The following is a 21,453-nucleotide window of genomic DNA, read 5'->3' as shown; positions in this document are numbered from 1 at the left end:
TTTGCTCTGTCAGTTACAGAAGGAGGGACCTTTTGATGGCTACCCACTTCAATCCAACTTCCAAGTTCTATCCTCCACTACTACCACAATGAGGCCATAATCAGGTTGGAGGAGCAATTTCCCATATTCCATCTGGGTAGCCTCAAACCTGATAGCTGGAATATTGATTTCTCTAACATCCAGTGATTACTTCCTGCTCCACTCCTCTTTTTCCATTCCCATTCTGGTTACCATCTCACTCCTTCTCCTCACCTGTCCATCGTGTCCTTCTGGTTTCCATTCTCCTTCCCTTTCTTCCATGGTATATTGTTCTCTTCTATAAGGTTCCCATTTCTTCAGCCCTTTACTTCTATCTTTCACCCTCCAGCTTATTACTTCATTCACCTTTCCCCACCCACGCACCTGGTCTCGCGTATCACCTGCCAACTTGTATTCCTGCCCACTCCTTATTCTGACTCCTGTCCCTTTCCTTTCCAATCCTAATGAAGGATCTTGTCCCAGAACATTAACTATTTATTTCCCTCCATTGATGCCATCTGACCACTGAGTTCCTCCAGCATTGTGTGTGTTGCTCTTCAGTGTGTTCCAACAAAATGTTGTCACTACTTTGCTCTGACAGGTTATCTGAAGATGTTTGAAATTCCAGCTGGAGCAAGTCACCTGTCTATTCAGGAGCTAAGTGCATCTCCTCATTTCATTGGTAAGTCTTCTACAAAGGAATGCTCTAGCACATAAGCACAACGCTAATGTCAAAGTTGAGTTTAATTGTTATATGTGCAAGCATAAGTGTTATATGTGCAAATATGCAGAAGTGCAACGAAAAGCTTACTTGCAACGGCATCACAGGCACATAGCATGATATAAGCAGCACTCATAAGAGAAAGTTAATTATACATAATGTTTATAGTTAGAACAAAGATAAATCACCAAAGTCCATTTTTGTGCAAGGTGATCAAAGTGATCATACTGAGGCAGTGATTAGGGTTGTGATAGTTGGGTTAGGAGCCAAATGATTGAAGGGCAGTAGTAGTTCTTGAACCTGGCAGTGTGCGTTTTTAGGCTTCTGAACCTCCTGCCTGATGGTAACTGGGAAAAGATGGCATGGTCCAGATGACAGAACATGGAACATTACGGCATCGTACTGGCCCTTCGGCCCACAATGTTGTGCCTACCTTTGATGATGGATGTTGATAATGGAAATTGCCTTGTTGAGGCGCTGCCTCGTGCAGATGCAGCTTATGTTGAGGAGGGTTGTACCTATGATGAATTGGGCTGAATCCATGACTCTCTGCAGCTTCTTATTGAGGGAAAGATGATTTGAGTTGACCTCATATTTAGAAAGAATTATGTTTCAATAAATGCAGTTTTTGCATAATTACTACCTCCCTCAAGTTCAGAAGTGTCAAAAGGAGTTTACACCACTGTGATTGGAAAGGACTCTATTCTATTTAATGTGCACTTGTAACAGGTGAAGGACAGCTTCAAAGTGCATTGTGTTTAGTATCTTTAAAATATAATGATTCAAATGCTATTACTAAGGAAATTTAATAACTGTTGTTCAAAATTTATAATTTCATAATTAGAAGTTAATCTAATTATGTGTACTACAATAAATGTAATAATTGTTTATTTTTATTACCAAGCAATCAAGAACCAAGCCACAGGATATTTTATATTGAATGGGGAGAACGATATTCCTGATTCTAAAACCTTCATTGAAATGGGAATAATTTGGGAGTATTCCAATGATGATGACAAGGAGTCTTTACAAACTGTTGGACCCCTCCGTGATGGAATAGTAGTGCTGGTAAGATTACGTTCCAGTAACTATACCGAGACTCAGAATGTACATTTGTATAGAAATATTAACATAATGAAACATTCCACAGCATTTCACTAGAGGGAGCTAAAATATGGAGACTAATAGGAGCTGGGAGAAAATCTAGGAAAAGTAGTCAAAAACCCGAGAAGGTTTTGGGTATACCCTTGAGTGTTAATTAATTACCGAGTGGTTTGTTAGGGGCATGGTACAAAGGTTGCTAGCTGAATGGGAGTTGTGTAGTAAGCTATAATAACACAAGGATTGAAAGAGATTTTGACCTGTGTAGGTTCCTCCCAGTTCTTTTCCTCGTTGCTCTTCTGATTCACTTATTTGATGACACAGGCCTTGTGTTCTCTGAAGAAATGCTCATGGATCCTCCGATCTTCCTAAACTTGCCATCAGGGTGGTACTTCTATCTCCCCATTAAAATACAGAGCCGGGCCTGAAATAACATGATTCCTTCAGTCCAGAGTTCACATGGTTAGCCAAATACAGAAGTGTTGCGTTGCTGATCACCAATTATAACGCACTTTAAGCAAAGTCTATAGAATGGTGGTTTAGCATGAGGTGAGGTCATTGCATGATCATTGTAATCAATTATAAGGCACTGAGAATCAAATGCTTATAATAAGTAATTCATTTCTTAAATTAAGCCTGTAATCCCTCAGCTGCACCCCTTGCTAACAAGTGCCCTCTCCACTGCCCCCTTCATCTCTACCACACCCTTGGAAGCTCCCACTACCCTCAGGGAGTGCTATCACCCACTCTGGGAACCACTGAATAGTTACCCCTTCTTAAAAGCTCTTTATTTGTTTAGCTTTTTGTCATGCCTCTCAACCAGATGGTATTAAGGAAGGAAAACAAATCAAATAAAATTCAAGTGAAATTCAAAGAAGAGTGTCTTTGCATGAACCAGTCTTGAGAGATTTATGGATTCCTATTCTTTCATATATATAATTGCATAGATGTATAATTGTAAATTGTTATTCCATGTTTCAGCAGCTTAGCTTGGTACAATGTTTCAAAAAATAATGGTCAGCTTAGGGCTAAGACATAGAGGAGTACATCACAGAAACAGGCCCTTATGCCTGTTGAATCCATGCCAAAATCATTTAAACTGCCTACTCCCATCGACCTGCACTGGGACCCTAACCTTCCACACCCCTACTACACATGTACCTATCCAAATTTCTCTTAAACGCTGAAATCGAGCTTGCATGCACCACTTGTGCTGACAGCTCATTCCATGCTCTCACAATCCTCTGAGAAAAGAAGTTTCCTTTCATGTTCCCCTTAAACTTTTCACCTTTCATCCTTAACCTAAAACCTCTGGTTGCAGTCCCACCCAACCTCAGTGGAAAAAGCCTGCTTGCATTAACCCTATCTGTACCCCTCATAATTTTGTATACCTCTATCAAATCTCCTCTCAATCTTCTACATTCCAAAGAACACAGTCCTAACCTACTCAGTATTTCCTTATAACTCCAGTCCTCAAGACCTGGCAATATCCTTGTAGATTTTCTCCGTACTCTTTCAATCTTATTAACACCTTTCCTGTAGGTAGGGGACAAAAACTGCACACAATTCTCCAAATTAGGCTTCACCAATGTCTTGTACAACTTGAACATAGCATCCCATCTCCTGTACTCAGTACTATGATTAATGCTGGCCAGTGTGCTCAAAGCTTTCTTTATGACCCTGTGGTGCCACTTTCAACAAATTATGTACCTGTATTCCCAGATCCCTTTGTTCTACCACACTCCTCAGTGCCCTACTGTGTAAGACCTACCCCGGTTGGTCCAATCAAAATGCAAAACCTCGCACTTGTCTGCATTAAATTCCATCTGCTATTTTTCCAGCTGATGCAGATCCTTTCCTCACTGTCCACTACTCTCCAAATCTTGGTTTCATCTGCAAGTTTGCTGATCCAGTCAACCACGTTATCATCCAGATCATTGATATAGATGGCAAACAGTAACAGCCCCAGCACCAATCCCTGTGGCACACCATTAGTCACGGGCCTCCAGTCTGAGAGAGAACCATCTACTGCCACTCTCTGGCTTCTCCCACAAAGCCAATGTCTAATCCAATTTACTATCTCATCCTGAATGCTGAGTGACTGAACCTTCTTGACCAGCCTCCCATGCGGGACCTTATCAAATGCCTTACAAAAGTCCATGTAGACAACATCGACTGCCTTGCCTTCATCCACTTCCCTGGCAACTTCCTCAAAAATCTTTATAAGATTAGTTAGATATGACTTACCACGCACGAACCTATGCTGACTATGTTTAGTCAGTCCATGTCTATCCAAATACATATCTGTTCCCTTACAATACCTTCCAATAACTTTCCCACAACTGATGCCAGACTCATCGGCCTATAATTTTCTGGTTTATGTTTAAAGACTTTTTTTAAACAGTGGAACAACATTGGCTATCCTCCAATCCTCTGGTACCTCTCCTGTTGCTAAGGATGTCTTAAATATCTTGGCTAGGACCCCAGCAATTTCTGCACTTGACTCCCGTAGGATCCGATTGACTTGAAATACTTTCACTCTTAGTTATTCCTTAACTACTGAGTTTTCTGAAATATCATGATTTTTCCCAGAGTTCAGGTTTCAGTGGTATTTTGGTTTTGTTATTATTGCTAAACCGTGTTTGTGCCTTTCTTTACAAAACAAAATAGGCAAAGCCTGTTGGTGATACCAAACCATCTCTGACTTATAAATACACAATTCATGAGGACTACTTGGCCACTATGACTAATGAAGTTTTACAAGAAGATATGGCTACATTTGAATGGGCTTTGAAGAGATGGTCCCAGTGTTCCAAACATTGTGGAGGAGGTAATACACAAGCATAACCTCAGTGAACCAATTATTAATGACTGATATTGATTTTATTATTTGCAAGAAAGTGATTGTATAGTTGCTTCTGGATCATGACTTCACTGAATGCTAATTTTGCTTACACTCTTGTAGTCACAGATTATTCCCTTAATAGCAAAAGTTGGCTTTCTTTAGGAAAATGAGGCTTAAACTGAAACAAACATCCTTGCACATATTATTATATGTGTATGTATTTAACAGTTAATAGATAATTTGTAAAGGAATGTGTCACTAGTTACTGCAAACTACATTCTTTAAATTAAGTAATAACAATAGCACAATTAGCTATGACCCACCCCAATCAAAATATTTCAGCAAAGCTTTGTGTTTGAATAATTCTAGTTTATTGGAGATAGTTTTCAATGACCTTGTGGCATTGAGTATCCATTGGTGATAGTTCAACATGGAAAATTTGATAACCTCAGCGTAGCATTCTGAATGCCACTACAATTTAAACTAGTGCAAGCTTTTAACATTAGTTCAAAGTTCAAAGAAAATTTATTATCGAAATATATATAGGTCACCATATACTGTATAACCCTGAGATTCATTTCCATTCACTGGTGATTTACTTTATAGCAGTAATCAGATAGGAACTGATCATGTTTTCAATTGCACATCATTTTAATAAAGCTTCAGTTTCCAGGGACCTAAACTAAAATCTTTTCAAGGCCAAACCTGAAATTGACCTAAGCCTTTGCATTACTGGTGGAGCAAAATGCATGATAAGCTAGTAAACTTTAATCATTATTTGCAATAGTAAGGTTCAACAAGCTTGTATTAACATTTCCATTATGTTACTCTAAGATGAAAGACATTCTAATCTTCGATCGAGGCACATTGTTTCATTGCTAGGTTGTCAATTATTGAAGATTATATTTGCATCGCCATTTAAATAGGTTGATGGTAAATATTTAATCTCAACAGCTAAAAGATTGAGTATTCTAAGAAAGTTAGCTATTTATGACATTTATTCTGATAAAGATAATTGATTTTGCTTAGGTTCTCAGTTTACGCGATATGGCTGTCGCAGGAAGGCTGACTCCAAGATGATTCACCGAAGTTTCTGTGATGCAAGTAAAAAGCCAAAGCCAATCCGTAGGATGTGCAACCTGCATGAGTGCTCGCAGCCCGTGTAAGTTACCAGGAAAATGCAGATCCTCCAGCCTGTGTCCGGCCTGTGTCCTGTCATTGATGACAGGGTATAAATGTCGTTTCCAGAACCAGTTACTCCATGGCTCTTGTCACTCAGATGGGCTAATATGAAGGCTTCAATCAAACAAACTGCTTCGCTGAATACTGTGCTCTGGTTAACAGTCCCTTCTCACTCAATGGGATCATTTCTCATTCTTCTAAACTCCAGTGATGAAAGACTCAATTCTCCTCATGTACCAGCTCCTCATCAATCCAAGTGAATATTATCTGTTCTACCTCCTATTCAAATACACCCTTACTAAACTACAGAGAGTGAATTGGTGTATTGTGCTCCAGGTGTGGTCTCTTGAGCACTCTGTGAAGTTGCATCAAAATATACCTACTTATATATGCTTTCAAGAAAGGCAAATAACCTATTATTCTTCCTAATTACTTGCTGCATCATTTGGTTTCCATTATGATTCCCCTGTCTCTTTCAGCTCCAATCTTCTGATGCCTCACTGTTCAAATAATAACTTGTTTCTTCATTATTTCTTCCAACATTAACCACCTTGCATTTTTCTACATTATGTTCCATCTGCCAATATCTAGTTCACTGACTTAACCTCTCTATATCCCTTTGGGTCTCCTCATGTCTAGGTAACCCACCTATCTTTTTACTGTCAGTGGTATACTCAGTCCCTTTTTCTAAGTCATAGATATATAGGTTGTGGTGCTTGTTGTACTGGAAAGCCTGCTGGCTGTGAATAACACACACAAGAGATGGAGAGGTGAGAAACTAATGCACAGCTGTTCATTCTGCTTGTTGGTCATCCACCTCGACTGCCCTCTCACATTGCGTTCAGTACGTGACACACAGGGTAGTTTGAAAATAACCTGAAAGCGTCAAAATCTGCATGAATACATGATATATGCCTCTTCCCCCCCCCCTTATTTTAAAGGTTTCTTCCCCTTCCCATACACAGACTAGCTGCTAAACTATTAACATTCAATGGAATAATCATCAAATTCGCCAGCAAAAAAATTATTGATTTTTCTAAACTAGGGTAAGAGGGTAGACTGCCTCTATTCCCAGACATCACCCGGAGGATTATTCTGCCCCATGTGCTGAGGGTTAGTTTCTAAACTAGAAATTCAATCTACCTGTTCCTGTGAGGGTATGACAACCTGGAATGACACCAAAGTTTATCTATTGGTGGTGTGTGTATAGATCTTGGCTTGGGTACTGCGTTTTTCAGTAGGGGGTTGTTTTGTGTTTGGGGGTCGAGGCAGGTCAAGTTGGCTGTGGAGCTGCCTTTTCATCAGTGTGGTGGCTGGAGCCATTTCGGTAGTGATGTGAGTTGTGTTGGGATATGTCAGCAAGAAAGTGCTAAGACACTGTCTGAGGGATCCACTTCCCTCTGAAGTGTTGAGGACTTGTTTCATTGTTTGAATGAATTGTCCATCAAGGCCATTAGTGGCTGGATGAAATGGTGCTGGTTTGATGTGCTGAATACTGTTTGCTTCCATAAATGCTTTGAACTCTTCAGAGAGGAGTGGTGGGCCATTGTCACTTACAAGCTGATATTCCCTGAGACTTTGCAGTTTTACATCTAAGCTCATTTTTCCCAGTGATGAGTAAGTCATCCAAATAGCATTCCCCTGTCAACCCACTCAGGATCCGGTCCATAGCTAGCTGGAAAAGTGCGGAAGCCAAGATGACACCCAATGGAAGTCTGAATGTTCCTTTGTGAGTCACTATGGTCAACAGTTCCCTGTGACTCTGGTTCCACATGCATCTGCAAGTACACATGATGTGTCAATCTTGCTAAGTGTCTGTCATCCGGACAATCCTGCCAAAAGGTCATCAGTGAGGGGAGGAAGGTATTGTTCAGCTGAAAGAACAGTTATTGGTTACCTTGAAGTCTCCACAAGGCCTTAAAGACCCATCCCTTTTTAGTTCAGGAACCACTGGATTTGCACATTTACTTGCACACACTGGTTCCAATACCTTACTCTGGACCAGTCTTTCTAGTTCGTCCTATATCTATAGTTTGAGGGCGTGTGGAGCAGGTCTTGCCTTCAGGCATTTGGGTATTGTTTCGGCCTTAACAGCCAGTTTAGCAGCGATTCCTTTCATACTGCCCAGTTCTCCATTGAATGCTTTTGTATATTTCTTCAATCCCTGTAACAGACCAATGCTCCCACCAATCCAGTGCACTTCATGCTATTTGGAGTGCAACCAAGAGCAGCCCAGAAGCACTAGATAACTACCTTTAACAACATACAGTGGAAGTTTCTTTCTCTGTTCGTTAATCTCCACTGTAACGTACTACTACCCTCACTGGAACAATCTCACAAATGTAAGTCTTTAAAGTCAACCTGCCCCTTCTGGGTTAAGGTGCTGCAATTTTTCCTTGTAACCTGTCTCTGACACCGCGATACTGCTGCACCCGTGTCCATCTGTATCTTCACTGTGGCCCCATCCAACCATGGGGTGACCCAATAACCATCTTTGTGTCCTGAAACAGATAAAACTTGTAAAGCTTCTTCAACCACAGAGTGAGAGTCACTCAGTACATCCTCGGTATGCCCCATCTTGTTCACATGTTTCTTTTTGTTTTTCCAAAAGTCACTTCTCCGTATTAGTGCTTTGGTTGACAGTGTCTTTTTACTTTTACTGGCGTGGTCAATATGTCCCTTTTTGTCACAGCTTTAACAATCTAAATCCTTATACCTTTGCTGAATGCCCAGTTCTGCCACAATGATAACATTGCCAATAGATGTCTTATTCTTAAAGTTAGTAGAAACTTTATGAACTTGGGAAGAGGTGCTTATAAGCTGTGCTTCTTTAGCTGCCTCCTCCATAGATATACTAATCGCAACTGCCTTCTGTAATATTAGTCTGTCTTCTGTAAGCAAATCTTTCTGAATTGTCTCACTGCGCAGACCATATATGAGTCTATCACGTAACATGTCATTCAGTGACTGCCCAAAATCACAGTGTTCGGACAATTGCTTCAGCACCACCACAAACTGTGAAATAGACCCTCTTTCTTGATTCCTTATATGAAGTCCATACCTCTTAACAATAATCAATAGTTTAGGTGTGTAATGCCCTGGTTCACATCTTTACTGTTATGCTATAGGTATTTGATTTAGCAGTTTTGTAAGAGCCATCTGTTCTGCTGTCAGCCTGTTTGGGTTATTGTTGAAGATAAGGGATGATGTGGAATGTGTGCCATCCAATTAAGGGGAGGTTTTCTTGGTGAGGGACACTAAGGTTGGTCTTAGGTGTTTTTTTATTCAGCGGGAGATGAAGAGAGAAGATGCTGGGGAGAACCGGTCGTAGCATACGATCTGGTGGGAGACCCGTTTGTACAAGATAGATTGCAAGCGACGTTCAGAAGGTGGTGTGTGCTTTCACGCAGACCAATGGCCCAGCGCGTGACGGACAGAGAAGTTCAAGATGAGCTGCAACTTGTGCACATTTGACTGTTCAATTATTTTGCTTTTCCTTACTAACCCTTTAGATTCATAAATATAATCCCTTTAACCGTGTGCAGTGTGCTGCCTGTCATTTCATGGCACTAATTTGTAACAGGGTAGGAAATTACACAGCATCCACACAAACCGAGGTTTGAGTGGGAGAGCCCTTTCAATCTCACGAGTTTGCTGGGACTAGAGAGTGTTTACCCTAGACTTACGCAGCCAAGGAAACCAGTGGGTTTCAGGTGTGGAATAGTGGTTCTTTAAGACTTTAACCACATCCTCAAAAGGCTTATAAATGTTTTTGTGTCCATCACAGTCAGAAAAGTTGGAACACAAATATCTGAAAATCGATTTGCCAGTGCACAATATTCAAATCTTTCAGTAAATGAACACTGTTGCTCTGTTGTTTTGTCATACAGCCCAAAACTTCCAAACATTGTCACCATTTTCAAACACAATTACATTCCAGAAAAGTTAGCTAGTCCTATTGGTCTCTCGCTTTCGCTCTTTCTCTCTCCTTCCCCCTCTCTCATTTGTTTTATTAACCATCCCATTCTCATGCTCTCCTGTTGGATTCTTCACTCACCATGATTCCTGTGACTGTTTTCTTGTGGTATGCAGTGTCTTCTCTTTGCTCACCCACATTACACAGTGGAACACACAGACTTTCCTTGCTGAGGGGAGCAAAACAATAAATATGGTGCGAGGACGTGTCACCTTGTCGCCAGTTGTTATGTTTGTGGTTACTGGGACCCTTAATGGCCACAAGTAACTACACAAGGGATAGAGAGGTAAGAAACAGACATCTACCCAGAATGCCCTCTCACATTATGTTCAGTACATAACACATGGGGAAGCGTAACAGCAGCCCATGAGGGTCAAAATGTACATGAATACAAAACATAGATGGTAAATAGTTCAATGCTAGACTGATCACTGTGGTTTGGACCTTGCAAATAAATCATACTGCTGTGCATCTCTCTCAAAATAATCAGACTTAGTTTCTTGTTCCTGGCTTAGAAACGTGAGAATTGTTTGAAATTCTCGCTCAATTATAGGCTGCTGGAATTGGAAAGAATTGTGTTTGAAATACACTTTTGCCTCTATTTCCTGTAAATCATTAACATTTGAAAGCAATTTTGTAGCACACTCATCCTGGGGGAACATCATGCCTATTATGTATTACTTAAACAGTTATGTTTGCCATTAGTTTAATGATTTAAGGCCTTGAAATTGTGTTACCAGAGGTGCAATACCATTGAGCCCCATTTTACTTGATACATGTTTAAAATACTATTTTCCAAATTATTGAAGAGTGCTCAGTTTAATAAGTGTAATGCTATGCTGACAAAATACAGTGCCGACTTTGACACGGTTTATATTTGTGGTTTACAGGTGGATTACAGGGCAGTGGGAGGCATGTACCAAAACCTGTGGCAAGTCTGGGTATCAAATCCGTACTGTGCGATGCGTTCAACCACTTCACGATGGAACCAATCGCTCGGTGCACAGCAAATATTGCAATGGGGATCGGCCTGAGACTAGAAAACCCTGTAATCGAGAGCTTTGTCCTGCACAGTGGAGTATAGGGGCTTGGTCACAGGTATGCTTAGGTGTTTCACTCTTTCTTTTGCATTAGATTACTCTAGGAGATCATCTGTAGCAAGTCGTTCTGGGAATTTGATATCACCTTACTCTACCTGACATGAATATTGCCTGAAAGTCTGATTATTCAAGATTCGAGATTCTTTAATGTCATTTCCAGTACACAAGTGTAAAGGAGAATGAAATAATTGTTACTCTGGATCTGATGCAGCATTAAAAAAATCATGGTAAGATAAAAAACACAATAATAAAAGGACAATGGATATAAATGAATAAGATTGATTGTACCGTATGTACGTGATGTGACACTAGATATGAGTGTCTGTATATAAGGTGACTCTGACAGGTAATGATGAAGTATCCGTGGCGGGTTTGGTTACTAGGTGGAGGTATTGATCCGCCTTACAGCTTGATAAAGTAACTATTTTTTGAGTCTGGTGATCCTGGCACGGATGCTATGTAGCCTCCTCCCTGATGTGAGTGAGGCAAACAGTCCTAGACAGGATGGGTGGGATCCTTTATGATATTGCCGGCTTTTTTCCAGCATCTTTCTGCATATATGTCCTTGATGGCCAGTAGGCTGGTGCCAGTGATGCAGTGGGCAGTTTAGAGTCTTCTACCGCACTGCACTATGGATGAACACAAACTGGTACAGATTTTCTGGCAGTGTTGGGTAAGAGAAAGACGGGCAGCAATTAATTGGTCTCATACCAGACACAAGTGGCCACTGTCCTTGGCTAATAGAACAACTCCTTTTGTAAATTTGAGCTTATTTTAAACCACAGGGTGAATAGCAGCAATCTCACATTGCAGCTAAAATCTGCAGAGCACCGATGGTTGATAATTTTTGTTCTCAGCTATTTTCAGCAGTGTGCATATTTTTAATATTTTTTCTAATTTGCAAGGAATTCTGACCACTGGTTATTACTCCCTGGTAGGATTTCATCTGGTGCTGAACTCATCCCAACCTTCTACTGTTAATGTTCGAAATATATTGTGTTATTAGAAATGTGTGGGTCAAAAGCTTTGTGTTCCTGCCCTTATGCCATTTCCATTGAATTATTCTACTCAGATATTTCTTGCATTTATTTGTAGTGCAAGTGTCAAGGTCTCAGCTTTTCCTGTTTGCATTTACAACTGTGCAACTTGTTGTTTGTTAGTGCTCAGTAACTTGTGGAAATGGAATACAAGAGAGACTGGCCGTATGTCGGACAAGGGACAATATAGTCGCACAGTGTGAAGAAGAAAAGCCAGATACCATACGCATATGTAGAATGCCAGCATGTCATAGTAAGTCACTCAATTAATCCTGTGTCCAAGTTTAAATTGGCAATTGATACTCAACTTCAGAGAAATCTAGAATTAGAATATGTATCATATTCTAGTGTTTCTATAATAAATATCAGGACTTATTGGGAGAAAAAAGCCCAAAAAAAAAAAATTGAAGTTACTGAGGTTTAGCTCTATCTCTAGCCTGTAACTTCTGCAGTCAGGGAGTAACGTATGAGGACACTTAATTTTATTTCATTATTTAATGTTTGCCGTACCTCTTGAGACTAAAGATGTAGAAATTGTATTGTACAACTCAGTAACTTGTGGAAATGGAAGTTGTCTTATATGTTTATATGTTTTTATATTTTTATATGTTTATTGTGTCTGTTATCAAAAACTCCATTGTTCGATACTATTGATCGAGTGCACTATATACTTGCAGATTTTGCTTCTGGATGTGCTGATGAAATAATGCATTATGTACACAGAGCACTGGACCCTGAACATTCATAATAATGTCAGATAAACCGCATTACACATTTTGACGGTATTAATAGTAAATTATTCTGCACTTACAACACCCGTGGACAGCTCATCCCCTCCCCAACTCCAACCCAGTCATTCCCCTGGCCTCTCCCTGCCCATGCAATTATCCCTAACCCTCCACAACTTGCTCCTCTTTCACTCCCTACCCACCATTACATTCTACTCCTCAAACTCCTGTGCACCGCCTGCTGCTGCAGTTTGCAGCCCAGATTACTCTGTCGAAAAGATCACCAGTGGGGGCCCTGCACTTCTGTGCAAGTCCATATACTCACCATTCTCTGAGTGAAAGTGTTCTCAATTTGTTATTGTGATTCTTAATCATCTACTACTTGTCCCTACTACATAATCTCTACGTCTCCTTCATCAAATCTTTTCATTACTTTAAGACTTCTTTTCTGAAGAGAAGGAACCTTGGGGCTGCGAAATCGTGCAGGTGGTAGAATTACTGCCTCAGTTTCTGTGAGCCGGCTTTGGTTCAAACCCCCAGCACCATCTGTGTGCAGTTTGCACATTTTTCCTGTGCCTGTGTGGATTTGTGCTGGGTGATCCGGTTTCCTCCTCCACCCCAAGTTGAATAGCATGCATGTGACTGTGTGGGTGAAGGGTTGAATTTGTGGAAAGCCTATGGGAATGTGTGGGGAGAATAGAGTGCAATTGGATGTAAATGACTGGTTGATAATCAGGGTGGAATCAGTGAGCCATGGGGTCTGTTTCCATGCAAGAACAAACCATAATTCAAATTAAAGGTCCTTTGTATTTGCTCTAGCAAGTAAAACCTGTTCTATCACATATGTTGCCTCATAAATGAGCATCTCTGTGGGGACGCAATAGACAAAGCCAGCACATACTTATATTTCACATTGTCTTAGCTCAAATACAACCCCTAGCCCATGAAATGCAATAAAGCTGACTAGAATACTATTTAACCAAAATACAGTGTATAGTCACTCCAGATCCTTCACCAAATTAGTTATTTTTCTGTTTACTTTGCATTTAGATTAAAAATAAGTGGTGTTACAGTGTGCCAATCAACAGATTATATATCCATTATTACATTGATCTTTATTTTTCATTCCTTCTAGAAAACTCCTCTCAGCAAACTTCCTCCAAAAGAAAGTCTGGAATCCAATGGCTCTCACGACCAGATCCACAATATCCTATTCAAAAAGTTTCGACAAGTAAATCGTATTACAACTCTGATCCTGGTTTTAGATGCATGCAGTTACTTACATGGAGTGTACCCTTTTCTGTGTCCCTTTCTCTTCATAATGTATTCCTCTGATTAGCATCTGTTTCCTGGTTCTAATTCTTCTGCTGGGTCCTGGTGCGTAGCCTGTCTCTTCTCTAGAGCTTGTGCAGCACTAGTGGTGGAAGTCCAAAGAGAAGGACTTCAAAAATCGCTGGAGGAATTCCACAGTATGTTGCAAGTCTCTGAATGGGAGCTGTCTTCAGCTTGTTTGGTTTGCTTGAAAACAGGCTCTAATGAAACAGTCTCAGTTCAATGGAGAATGAGATATTTATTGTGAATGTGATCACATCACAATACTGACATCTTCTCGTGCTAATATTCCCTTCTTTCTAGACCTCTTCTACTTGGTTAGAATTTCTGAATGGTAATTAATGCTCTAAACCTAAATGATAAGTGATTACAGTAGTTGTCCTCCTCTTGCATTCCTTACACTCTGGGTTAGTTTTCTACTCATTAACATTGTCTTGTTGCATTTCATTATACTTAGGGAAATTTAATTCTTTGAGCTGTTTCTAGGTAGCAAGTGAATGGTTTCATTTTCATCTGTTGCATGTTTGATGATTACTTTGTGTGAATGAATGTTGCCATGTGTATGTTAATTGGCTAATTTGGTCAGTTACACGCATTTGACATAGCTAAATTATAATACAGTACCTCCGTATTTATTTTGTTTAGAAAAATGCCTTATCTAAGGATGAATTTCACAACTTTTGCTACAGCTGCAGACTCCAGAAAATTATTTTATGGACTGAGCCCATCTTCCCATCTTTACTGATGCACAGCAACAATTATTGCCATATTTGGCTGTAGATGTAAATAATTACTAATTCTAGGAATGCTCCATAAAAATCCATCAATAACGTTAATCACTTTTAAATGTTATTTTTGGACGAGAAATTTTAAAGCTTATAGTTGCTGAGAACAAAGGCCCAGAAACAATGCAATTAGTCTGTGAGGGAGAAATTAAAAGCACTTTGACCGTGTCATTGTCATGTGATCACATAACCAACTTTTGTGAGAATTTTAGTGGAAATTTTAGGATGTGATGTCTTATCAACAAGGAAAACTGACGGGCCACAGCTATTGCACTGGAAGTGTTGTGTGTGACTTAATTGGTGTTTGTACAGATTCGCTCCAGTATTAATTCTGTTTATTTAAAGTCAGAAGGTTTTAAATAGGTTAACCGTGGTCACTGACAGTGCAATTATGGTACTCAGTAACATGCACTATATTAATATGCACTTTGGTTTATCAGGGATAATTTATTGATAATTAAAAATATAATCATGAAGATCTGCCATTTCAGTTTCTCTCATTCATTTCTACTTTTTTTGTAAGAATGGTGGCAATGTTTACCAAATTAACTGCGATCTTGTACATATAGATGCATTTTCTTACCAATGGAGATCTGGGGTCTTATGTTACTCCAGTTTGTCATTAGTCACTGCAAATAAATGAAAACCTATGTCAAGAAATAAAATATTGTCTATTTTCAGTTTTTCTAGCCAGTCACTAAAAAAAATCCAATAGTGTTCCCATTCTAATTTTTTCTGTTGAACAGTCTCCGTTTTAAAACAATTATTAACATTGAATAATGAGGCATCTATTGAGTGATTTTGTAGGCATTACAGAAAATAGTCAAACCTATATATTATGGAAGTTAAAGGCATTTTTCTAACAAAATAGTGGATGTTCTTTTTGGCAACTGAGGAGCAGGTAACAAAATATTTGTGATAAATCTGAAGTTTTTGCATTATTGAAACAGGAAAAAATAATTAAAATTGAAAAGGAAAATGTCCATCTCAAAATATGTCCATGAAACTAAACAACCTGCACTTAGTGATGAATGCATTAGTTTCATTTGTTGACAAAAATCAAATTCTGAAGCAAAATCACTGGGTCAATTACAAAATTAATTTTAAAATTATAAACGATATTTTCAGATCAGTTAAAGTATGTCATATTGAGAAATATACAAAATATTGGCATACTTTGAAAGTTATAATATGTATTAATTTAATTACTTTATAATGTAATTAATCTTCTTATTAAGAAACCAACATACTAGAAGAATAAATAAACCAAGTCAACAAAGAAAGCTTTTGAAAGAAATCAGCTACAAATAAAATGAAACCTATTAAATAATGATTCCATTTTCTTCACAGTTCTAATTTTCTTTTCATCTTAATATCTTCGCAGAAACAAAATGTCATGGGGACAAGTCAATTTTCTGCCGTATGGATGCACTTTTCCGCTATTGCTCTATTCCTGGCTACAACAAGCTTTGTTGCAAGTCCTGCAATTCACTGTCTCAACAGATTACAAATAAGGCCAATATTACTGATTCCCTGAAGCGAGCTATACCAACCACGTTACCCGAGACCACAAGAATGCCGAGGGTTGTTACCTCTCACAAATTAAATACAACACGAGACAGTCCTGAGAAAAATGCAGTTGGGCAGATGCACAAGGGAAAAAGTGGTAACAGTAAAACTCCGAGACACAAAATTATAATTCCAAGACGACCAAATATAGTCAGCAACCATAGACTCCAGTTTCTGCTTGACCAGAAAATAAAGGAAATGCTGAACAATTCCTCGGACAAAGATGTTTTACCTGTAAAGGACAACAGCTTACCTCATGTGGAGATTTGAGCATGGATCATTTGGAATGAAAAACAAAGGAAAATGTCATAAAGTGGCTCATCCACGATATGACCAGAAACTGGACTGGAAATAAATGGCAGACTGTATTCATCAATACATTTCTAATGCAAACACTTCTAACTTTAGTAATCTCTCTTGTAAAATGGAGCACGAAGCATATGCCCCACAGCTTTGCCAAGCAGCAAACACAATACAACACATACAGAACAAGTGCACATCCCCGTGTGCCCTCTCATCCTCCCAATAACACATACAAAATCTTCATTACTTTCTTTTAAAAAAATACTGGCCGAGTATTCTCACTGCCGACCTCTTCATTGTAGCTTGTTTTTGCATTACAATTTTTGGAAATTGCAGTAAATTTCCTGATTAATGGTGCTTTAGTTTTTTTTAAACCTACGTTTTGTTTTACTGGCACATAAGATGGGTGGTCCTGTGTCTTTTGTACCCAGCAGGAACATCTCTGATTCTGGTTCAAATTGTGACTATGAGAACATATGAAGTAAAAAAGATACATGTTATATTGTAAACATTGATGGCATATGTGCAGAGTATCCTTTTGGTGCAGAATTTTTTAGAATTCCTAACTTTCAAAATATATGGTGCTAAAATTATGTAAATTTCTCAATCTGAACAAATTGAAGAACATGATAAATATGTAAAAAATCCATGATATTTATACATGGATGCTTTTACATAATAATTTGCACTACTTCCTACATAATACTAAATATTTTTGGTATAAATAGGTTATTCCAATAAGCTATAGCACCCTACTGAGAGACGAAAGCAGAAAGGCAATTCTGCTGTAACTATTATAATTAGCATATTTTCATACAAATAAAAATTTCTAATTTGAATTTGCCCACAAAGATCACAAAGTTAATCTGCATTTTCAGCCTTTCCTCCATTTAGCTTCACAGAGCTGATAATATGCTAACACTTCTCCTATTCTAATGAAGAGAAACTAGATTTCAGTAATTAGAAAACAGTTACACAATTTATTTCTTTTTTTTTTATAAATCAGTGTGAACATTTCTTCTGGCTATAGTCAAAAGCATCTTATCAATTTCGTTGCAAACACAAAATAGTCTGCAGATGCTGGAAATCCAAAGCAATACACACAAAATGCTGGAGGAATTCAGCAGGTCAGACAGTATCTGTGGAAAAGAGTAAGCAGTCGATATTTCAGGTTGAGACCCTTCTTCAGGACTAATTTAGTTATCTGATTAGCCATACCCTCCATAGGCTAAAAGCCGCATTAGATCTCTCTAGGTTACTCATACTTTTGTGGTATTGTCACTGCTTCTAAACTGGTTTCAGAACAAAATGATCATTATCAGAAAACAAAAAAAAACATATTTTCCTTAGCTTTGTTCCTCTGCTAGGCTATTATTTGAAAATCAATTAAGTCACATGGTAGATGAAGAAAAATTATAACCATCTGTATTCTACATTTAATTTGTATTCTTATGAAAACAAATTTAATGTCAGAGTAAAAATGGTGAATACAGGTTAATAAACCTCCTAAAAAAAACAACTAAGATAATTATCCAAATTTTCCAGGAGTTCAGGAGCATTGAGCAGCCACGGGATTTTACTAAACAGATATGATATGCTAAGATTTTCCAAAATTTGGGTCTGTATTTCTGGATGAGACTCTGCATTAGAACACAAGACACACTTGAAAATAAACCCATTTTTGTCTGAAATATACTGATTGCACATATATTTACTGCATGGTGGTGTCTTAAGTGCTTTTCTGTAGTTCAAAGCAGCATGAATGACAGATTGGACTGGAAAAACAGAAATTCCTCACAATTCACTTCAAAAATAGGCGTATTCTAAACTGAATCCGGTCTCTCTTCAATCACTCACTGAAATCCATTGGTCTAATCAGCTTCATAAAATGCCATTTCTGACTATTTCATGGGTTACACAATAATATTTTCTTAACCCTCGGATTCCCGATAGAAAAAGAACTTGACAAACTGAGTATGTCATATCTTTAACAGATAAATGTTCTGTTGCATACTCAATGCAGATGTTGTACTCTAAAAAGTAAAAGCGCTTTATAAGTTGTGCTTTATTGTGCTTCTTTGCAATGTTAACTTTCTCATTAACTACTGGCCTTTACACTGTATGTATGAACAGCATCACCTGCACCAATTACACTTGCAATTACTACAGCAGCCCCACTGAAGAGTCTCTTTTGTACATTATTTGTATATAAGAGTTAGAATCTTTATTTTAATATTTATTAAACTTGAACGTTTGTGGCATTTTGTTCCTTTTGTCTCAGGGCTGCAACTGATTTGTTAATGTTCCTTCTCGATGTTACAGTGCCTGTCATTTATTTGGTACTTCATTATAAAAGCTTCTTGCTTATTGGAATTTATTGGGATTGAAGGACACTCAGCAGGTGGTAAGTTGTCTCATAAAATCTTGCCGGTGAGTATAAGATTTTTTTTTCCAAGTTAAATTTATCTGGTTCAGTAGAGGAACTGGAATTAATAAATAAATGTTTGTTTATTTTAAACTGGAGAAGGAGGGAGGTCATCTGAAATTGCAAATTAAGATTGATGTATGAAGACAGCGCAGTCTCCTGTGACATCGTGTGGTAACCAGCAATTTCCACTAATTTCAGGGCTAGACATCTCACGTCGATCCAAAGACGCAATTGGCTGAACCTATCTTTGCTGCACAGAAACACAGCAAATTTGACGCCTATTTCACACAGTTCTCACCCACTTGCACTCAAGTCATTAGCAGAGCATTAACAGTAGGTTCTCTAGTCAGTTGGGGATCAGTTTGTGGTGTTTAAACTGGGCAATGGAACCCAATTTAAAGATGAGAAATTCAAAGAGATCTTCCCCTGCACCATAGTTGACAATGCACCAGACACATCTTGCAGTTCTGCTTTCACCTCTCCTTCCAATCAGAGTAAGAAATAAATTCTGCTTTTCCTGATCTTCTACACTAGCAGCCTCCTTATTCCATGGATCATCCTCTGTAACTTCTATTAGGTTTGATGGGATTTCATTACCAGACACATCTTCCGCTCTCCTCCCAGTTCAGCATTTTCTGTGACTTCCCTGTTCTCTCTGCACTTCCCACAGTATTATCATGAAACTCCACTTGAGTTAGTTCTTGCTACATCAGAGAAATCAAACATAGACTGTGTGACATTTTTTTCCATTCTGCAAGGATGATCCTGAATTTCTAGTTCCTGTTGCTTTAATTCTTCATCCCACTCAATCACCAAATTCTCTATATCATGTCTCCTACACTGTACCTGTACCTGGCTGAAAGCCCGCGAAGAGTTCATTCATCTCCTGCACTATTCCAATGAAACCAAGTATAAGTTTAAAAAAAACACGCCTTCTTTCATCGAGGCATCTGTCAGCCCTCAGGACTCCAGATGGAATTCAAGAATTTCAGATAACTTGTCTATCTTGATTACATTGAAACTAGTCAATTCTGGCAAAGGCATTGACCTGTAAGACTAACTTATTTCTTTTAGCTGATCTGCTAAACATTTGCAGTACTGTGTTCTTTTTATTTCAGATTTTACTAACACTTCTGCATCTCCCAGTTCCAGCATTGTTACTGTTCCTTATTCTCTCCTTTCTCCTCAGTCATCTCCTTCCATTAGCACCTCTTCAACATATGTCAGTAGAATTAACAAGCCATCATTGTCCTTCAGCCAACGCCTGGATTCTTCTGGTCTCTTCAAAATAACAGAGAGTCCCTTTGTTCTCTCCACCTTCCTTCTTTCTAAAACTTAACACATGTTTATTTTCTGACTGTGTCAATTCTGTTGAAAAGCTGTTGACCAAAAGCTGTGTTTCTCTCTCCACAGATGCTGTCTGACTTGATGAATATTCCAGCATTTTCCATTTTTAGATAGCAAAGGGCTGATTTCACATAGCTTTCAGGGAATCAGGTTGTAACCAGAAACATAAAAATGACATTCAGAAAAAATTGTTTCACAAGGCAGACCAAATTAAACATTATTCAGTCCTGTAATCTACTGGATTCTCCAAATATTAAAAAATGGACTTCAGGAATAATTCTTTTATGGATTCAGCACTAACGTACGCAGTAGCTCACTCACTGTTTATTGATGTGCTGGAATGATTTCATTTATTTTCCAAGACATGTCCTGCAAAGTTACTGTGAATTACCTACAAACTAAACAATAACAGGATAGATATTTAAAATGAAGCTGTACTTATTGGGAGTAAAAAGTAACACACGGGAAAGAATAGGAACTGACTGCTCATTCTGAATTTTATAAGTGTCAGAATTATTACTGAATTCTGACAGTTGGATAAGTCACCGGGACCAGACAAGATGTACCCCAGGCTACATTGCTGAGCCTCTGGCAATGATTTTTGCATCATAAGTGGGGACAGGAGAGACTCTGGAGGATTGGAGGGTTGCGGATGTTGTTCCATTATTCAAGAAAGGGAGTAGAGATAGCCCAGGAAATTATAAACCAGTGAGTCTTACTTCAGTGGTTGGTAAATTGATGGAGAAGATCCTGAGAGGCAGGATTTATGGACATTTGGAGAGGTATAATATGATTAGGAATATTCAGCATGGCTTTGTGAAAGGCAGGTCATGCCTTACGAACCTGACTGAACTTTTTTTTAGGATGTGACTAAACACATTGATAAAGATAGAGCAGTAGATGTAGTGTATATGAATTTCAGCAAGGCATTTGATAAGGTACCCTATACAAGGCTTATTGAGAAACTTAAGGAGGCATGGG

The 21,453-nt window shown here is 38.7% G+C and overlaps 1 protein-coding gene across 2 annotated transcripts in view; it reads left to right on the top strand.

Moving 5' to 3' along the window:
* Window positions 1-18,949, top strand: part of LOC134349298 (A disintegrin and metalloproteinase with thrombospondin motifs 2-like) — a 297,682-nt gene extending 278,733 nt beyond the window's left edge. For both annotated transcript variants that reach the window (XM_063053390.1, XM_063053389.1), the window contains 8 exons: window positions 620-700; window positions 1,644-1,807; window positions 4,511-4,670; window positions 5,715-5,847; window positions 10,734-10,941; window positions 12,104-12,233; window positions 13,844-13,939; window positions 16,210-18,949. In XM_063053390.1, the coding sequence (XP_062909460.1) occupies window positions 620-700; window positions 1,644-1,807; window positions 4,511-4,670; window positions 5,715-5,847; window positions 10,734-10,941; window positions 12,104-12,233; window positions 13,844-13,939; window positions 16,210-16,664 (1,427 nt within the window). In that variant the 3' untranslated portion in view covers window positions 16,665-18,949. The remainder of the gene's footprint in view (window positions 1-619; window positions 701-1,643; window positions 1,808-4,510; window positions 4,671-5,714; window positions 5,848-10,733; window positions 10,942-12,103; window positions 12,234-13,843; window positions 13,940-16,209) is intronic.
* The last annotated feature ends 2,504 nt before the right edge of the window (window positions 18,950-21,453 follow it).

Source organism: Mobula hypostoma, chromosome 7 (assembly GCF_963921235.1).
Source record: "Mobula hypostoma chromosome 7, sMobHyp1.1, whole genome shotgun sequence".
In the NCBI taxonomy this organism is placed as follows: domain Eukaryota; kingdom Metazoa; phylum Chordata; class Chondrichthyes; order Myliobatiformes; family Myliobatidae; genus Mobula; species Mobula hypostoma.
This window is presented reverse-complemented; position numbering and strand designations above follow the sequence as displayed.